This window comes from Haliotis asinina, chromosome 2, assembly GCF_037392515.1.
Source record: "Haliotis asinina isolate JCU_RB_2024 chromosome 2, JCU_Hal_asi_v2, whole genome shotgun sequence".
In the NCBI taxonomy this organism is placed as follows: domain Eukaryota; kingdom Metazoa; phylum Mollusca; class Gastropoda; order Lepetellida; family Haliotidae; genus Haliotis; species Haliotis asinina.
Genome location: NC_090281.1, coordinates 34,263,805 through 34,270,000, shown reverse-complemented (window position 1 = coordinate 34,270,000; position 6,196 = coordinate 34,263,805). Strand labels below are relative to the sequence as shown.

General features: G+C 43.4%; 1 protein-coding gene across 1 annotated transcript; it reads left to right on the top strand.

Annotated features, from left to right (window-relative positions):
• The first annotated feature begins 1,375 nt into the window (after nucleotides 1–1,375).
• On the top strand, nucleotides 1,376–5,093 carry LOC137271756 (PR domain zinc finger protein 12-like). Its single transcript, XM_067804160.1, has 6 exons — nucleotides 1,376–1,463; nucleotides 1,627–1,802; nucleotides 2,202–2,360; nucleotides 3,293–3,407; nucleotides 3,931–4,152; nucleotides 4,975–5,093. Exons 1-6 carry the CDS (start codon nucleotides 1,376–1,378, stop codon nucleotides 5,091–5,093), a joined length of 879 nt encoding a protein of 292 aa, XP_067660261.1.
• The last annotated feature ends 1,103 nt before the right edge of the window (nucleotides 5,094–6,196 follow it).

Here is a 6,196-nt window from a genome sequence, read left to right as displayed (position 1 = left end):
GAAGTGGACTTATTTCGTGGAAAAAGTGGAAATAATATGGTCGAGGGACTGACAATCCCCCTCATTTGGCCGTGTCTAAGGGAGTTAAACAACAGACAAAACACAATATTTTATAATGGACATTCGGATCCACTCGACGTTGTCCGGTCCCTTCAGAACACGTCCGACAGCGGTGAAGTAGCGGTATTGTGAGACTCGTGTCAGTATCATTTACCCATAATTCTCGTTAGGGTAGCGATGCTTAACAAGCATTTGTATTGTATCCCGCAGCGAGCCTTATCGACGTTTCATCGACTGATTTGTGGCGCTGGTTACGGGACTTGCTGGGCGGAGTTTTTGTCAAAGCCAGGTGGTGTCTGTCATTGGTCGCTTGGCTGGAGCTTTTGACAGAGTGGTTTTATTGAGGAATGTCTTCATATATTAGATCAAAGGGCGTCTTGAGTGAGTGAGAGTTTAGTAGAGGCGGGGGACACCAGAAATGGGCAAACGCATAACCGTTGGGCTACCCCACAGTTCCTGTCGTTCAAAGAGTTAAAACGTATAATAAACAAGGACTTCTGAGTACAAATTTTAGAAGGTATGCCATTTTCGGGTAATATTATGTAAACCTCGTCTTGATTGTAGCAATTCGAATAATCACCTTCTTGATAGACATTTAACAAAGAACCCTTCCTTCCCTTGTGGTCATTCCACAGAGAATCCTTAACATTACTTATTTGTGTGTCCTCATTTTTATCATTTGACACGACACAAATACCTCAACGTCAAAACTATTCTTACGATAATGGTAGGTTTCCCACTCCACTATGGAACCATCACCACACCCTGAGGCCGCGTCACCACACCCACGGGCCGCGTCACCACGCCCAGAGGCCGCGTCACCACACCCACGGGCCGCGTCACCACACCCAGGGGCCGCGTCACCACACCCCGTGGCCACGTCACCACACCCACGGGCCGCGTCACCACATCCAGTGGCCGCGGACAGATAACCATCTGGAAGGCTTCCACATCAGAATGAATCTGCAAATTGACTTTGCTCTACCACCTCCTTCCAGGAAACGTGTTTATCGAGAAGCAGAGAATAGATAACTTCGCCTGTGTGAACAACTGAGACATGGACAAAAGACACCACTCCAGTTTCTAGATGCTGTTGGACATTATTTAGGGTTTGACTCTCAAATGTGCTTGTAAAATCTGGGATGTCATAGGACATACGCTGTATATAAACTTTGGCGCACCACCTTCTTCTGCATATTTTCATGTACTTTTGCTAGTAGCCATGCCGTAAACAAAACGTCCTGTCTATTACTGTGATTGTTTGTATTCATTACTGATTATGGGCTATACCATTAGAGACACTGGGGTAATTAGTATGCCACGGTGTGCAGTCAACCTGAAACGTTATTGTTATAAGCTGTGGAAGTTTGGGGATGTGGAAGTTTTGAGAGGATACCGATCCAGTGAGGTTTAGGTGTAGGGGTTAAGTCCCCCTGTGACCGGGTGTGAAAACCTTTGAGTCAACTTTGTGTGCAGTGTTGCCACGACCCCTAGTGTACAGTACGCAACCCCATGCACTTAAAAGATCCGATGGTGTCCTTTAAATTCCTTTTAATTCTTTTCCAGAAATATCATCAGTGCAAACTCCAAAACAAGTTCGAGTTGGTCCATCGTCTCTTCCCGGGGCAAGTCTCGGGGTGTTCTCGACCACGTGGATCAAAACGGGAACTGAGATGGGGCCGTTCATTGGCCGAGTTGTCAGCAGAGAGAATATGGACTGTAGCAGCGAAAACGCCTGGGAGGTTGGCATGAAACACTGTTTCCTTAATAGGCTATATATATAATGTCATATAGCCTGTGTGATTCCTGAAACCTGTAACTGCCCTTCACAGGGTGGACTAAAAGCAAGATCAGCTGTTTACACTGTGGGACGAAAATGCGATGTATCTGGGATATCGCTGACAATATAACAATATCCAAGCGACCGTATATTAACAGATTCCCATGATAACAGACATTGGTGTGGCGTAGATATACAACAGTATTCATTCATCCGGTCATGAACAGGACATTCAGAACGTGTAATGCTGAATGTGGGGTAATAATATGTGATTTTAGATTTTCTGAATATTAGATTTTCAAACTCGAATTATACTGACTTGCGTCAGACATCATTCATTTACCGCCATTTTTCATTTCAGATTTTTGACGACCAGGGGAACATCTTACTGTATTTAGACGGGGGAACAGAACATCCCCGGGCCAGCTGGCTCTCTTACGTCAACTGTGCCAGGAACGAGCAGGAGCAGAACCTCGAGACATTCCAAGTAGGCAGGAACATATTCTACAGAGCCATTAAGGTACGCTGTTCTTCGGTGTAGATATATAAGGTAGTTCAGAATAGTATTTGGGGGATTTATAGTATTTGGGGAATTTTGTTACTGAATGGCACCAAGTGCCTGATGTCTGCCTGTCGAAGAGACAACCAATATGCTACATGATGGGCATGACTTGTGGGTCAGGAACGGGATATTCACTAAGCTGTTTTATCTAAGATTCGTGTTATATAACATTGCGATATGTTTGGGACTCCTTGGATATTCGAAGTGAGTGAGTATGGTTTAACATCACCTTAAGCAGCATTCCAGTGATATCATGGTATACAAGAAATGGGCTTGACAGAGAGAAATATTTCGTTTTTAATTGAAAAACATCCCCAACGGGATGCGAGATTCCTAGACCTGAGGAAATCAAGGCTTCGTGTAGAGCTTTAGCACTCCAGAAAAGGTCGGCGTAAGGTTAAGTATTGCCGTCCAGGGACTGTGAAGGAGACTATCGTATACTTTGGGGTTGCGCGGTGTTGTTGGGAGCCCTGGAGATATACAAGATAGTAACAGACTCCGAATTCGGAAGTCCAGATGCATGTCACGAAATCTTATGTGACAGGAATCCGTTAAGTTCCGATGTAGAAATGGTCTGCATCAAGCGATGCTTGCTGTAAGATGGGACTGACGGGATGGGTGGTCAGGCTCGCTGACTTGGTTGACCTATGTTATCCTATCCCGATTGCGTAGATCGATGTTCGTGCAGGTAGTGACTGGATGTTCTGGTCCAGACGCGATTATTTACAGACCGCCGTTACACAACAAACAAACATTTCTAAGGACGAGTAAAGACCAGCGTGACACCTTATAAAGATCTATACCAAAAACGTCGCTCTAACTGTCAGCGAAGAAGCTGTTATCCATAAATGGTGTTTTCTTTGTAAACAAAAAGGTGTTTTCTATTCCAGGATATACCCCCACAACAGGAATTGTTGGTTTGGTACGGAGCGTCCTTCAACTTGTATATGGGTATTCCGTCTCTGGGCCACCATGCGCCAGAGGTCAAGGACGTGTCACCTACAGGTTTGTTTCACTCATTGTTAACTGACTTACCTCGAATCTGATACATGCATGTAATCAAATTTGTGTAGTTTAGTAAAAAGTTAGCCGAAGAAAGAACTTAAGTAGATATTTTGCTTCAGTTTCTGATAGCATTCCCTCTTCTTCTCCCAATAGAAATTATAAGTAACACCAGAAATGTGCTTCACACATTGCATCCATGTGTAGAATCGATTCCGCATCATCGGCATGACGAGAGAACGCTTTAACCACCAGGCTACGCCACTGCCCCCCACACGACAAGTAAATTCACATTATAAGTTGTATACGTATAGTGAGGTACGGTGGGGCAGACTAGGCTAGTGGATAAAGCGTTCGTACAATTTATGAAGGCCATTTCTGGTACCCCTCCGCCGTGATATTGCTGTAATATTGCAAATTACGTCATAAAACTCACTCAGTCAGCTGCAGGTTTGCCTGTCACATGGTTTGAGGCACTAAACTGATTTGTGAAACAAAACTTAAGTTTCGGTGACACTCTTTTCAGACCCAAAGTGTCAGCATCAGCATCAGACGGCCCTCCCGAAACAGACGACGATCCCCGCCACTAAATTGAAATGTGTGTTGTGCAGGCGGGGGTTTAACTCTAGGAGTAACCTCCGCTCGCACATGCGCATACACACAATGGAGAAACCTTTCGTATGTCGCTTCTGTGACCGGAGGTTCAGTCAGTCTTCCACGCTCAGAAACCATGTCCGACTACACACAGGTAGGTTAGACCAAACACTGGAACACTTTCATAATGTGTAATAAATTCAAAACATAGAGACAGGATGCAGACAAGGTGACCCACTGTACCCATACATATTTCTATTGTGCTCTGAGATCCTAGCATCTATTGTTCGATCTAATAAAATATTAGGGGCTTCAATGGAGGAACTTGATAAGATGTAATATATTTAATATTAATACTAATGATGTTTTTGTTAGTATTCTGATAATTTCAACCAGACAACTAGTTCGACAGGAAGCGATCGCGAAATATCTTTTTTCAGTGACGTCTTTGTGTCACTTATGGTTGTTTTTGTCAAACACTTCTGTTGTGTAACTGTCATTGAAATCAACAGTTGTTTCCTTTTATTTGGTCACATTTGTTTTGCTTGTTGTTTACCGCCTCACTCAGAAATATTCCAGCTATATATGCGGCGGTGTGTATCTAATGGAGCCTAGACCAAACAAACCAGTGTCATCGATTGCGCAGATCGATACGCATGCTGGTGATCACTTAATTGTCTGATCGAGACTCGATTATACAAGGAACATGGTCAAATGGCTGGAATATTACTGAGTGCGGAGTTAAGCTACAAAAATGACAATCACTATAATACTGCATTGTTAGGTCTTTTTCCACGTAAAAGAGAAGATTGACGGACTGAAGGACGGGCAGATAGACAGAGAGACAGACAGACAGATAGATCGATAGATAGATAGATCGATCGATAGATAGATAGATACCACTTCACAATGTATGCGATTTAAAAAAACAAACATATTTAGCACTAACCTAAATTTACATATCCTTTTACTTCAGGAGAGAAGCCGTACAAATGCACTGTGTGCCAGAGCTCGTACAGTCAACTTGCAGGGCTGCGCGCGCATCAGAAGAGCGCGAGACATCGACCACAAGCCAGTCAGCAGACACACACGTGACATCTGATATTTCCTTCATCCCTCATAGCCAGCAGGGAAAAGAAAACATGTGAAACATATTTCCATTTATTCTGGAGATGATACGATCATGGATACGATCGATTATACACATATAATGTATATCCATACATATATTTATGATATCCACGGACCTACCCGTTTTCATGCAGGTAGGATCCGTACGATTTAAATATCAAAGTGTTCCACAAAGCAATAAACTTGTCAGTTTACATATGCAAAACATGACATTACCCGCTGCAAATGTGATAGAAACCAGAATGACGCTCAATGGCGTAGGAGTTGTCTGCCTTGAGGAACAATAGCCTTTCGATCAAAATGACCACTGCAGATGGCTAATCAATATTTTTTGAATGTCATGGGTATTATCATGCTCTGGGTATAATCTTTGGTCAAATGAACATCAGTAAGAATTATGTTGTTGTTTTCAACCAGTGCCTTACATTCCGGCGTTCCCGATGAGTGAGTATGGTTTTACGCCGCTTTCAACACTATTCCAGAAATATCACGGCGTAAGACACCAGAAATGGGTTTCGCAAGTTGTACCTACGTGGTGAATCGAACCCTACTCTTTGGCGTGACAAGCGAACGCTTTAACCACTAGGCTACCCTATCGCTCCCGTTTCCGATGATGAGCATCAGCCGCAAAGCGCCTTTTTTGAAGACTGTACATACTTTCATACTGTATATTTTTGTGAATACATGTGCCGCTTACACACGTGTATCTACACATCATTATGTTTGCATTTGTAAATAAATATTTATACTTCCTGATCTGAATGGCCTCTTTTTTTCCAAGTTATTGTCCTTCTGTGTATGAGTATAGCTCCATGCCGCACAAGACTCCAGCTACATGGAAAATAACCTGTAGATAATCGAGTCTAGACCAGGACATCCAGTGATTAACAGCATAAGCATCGGCCCTCGCAAATGGGATGCGATGACATGTGTCATCAAGTCAGCGAGCCTGACCACCCGATCCCGTTAGTCACCTCTTACGACAAGCAAGGGCTAATGAGGATCGATTCTAATCAGAATCTTCACAGGTTATTGTCCCTGTGAAACGAATCTGTTTCACATATATT

Coding starts and splice junctions, on each gene's coding strand:
- LOC137271756 (XM_067804160.1), top strand. CDS start 1,376: ATGCCACGGTGTGCAGTCAACCTGAAACGTTATTGTTATAAGCTGTGG. Junction 2,361..3,292: donor TATTCTACAGAGCCATTAAG/GTACGCTGTTCT, acceptor TTTCTATTCCAG/GATATACCCCCACAACAGGA. Junction 4,153..4,974: donor CCATGTCCGACTACACACAG/GTAGGTTAGACC, acceptor CTTTTACTTCAG/GAGAGAAGCCGTACAAATGC.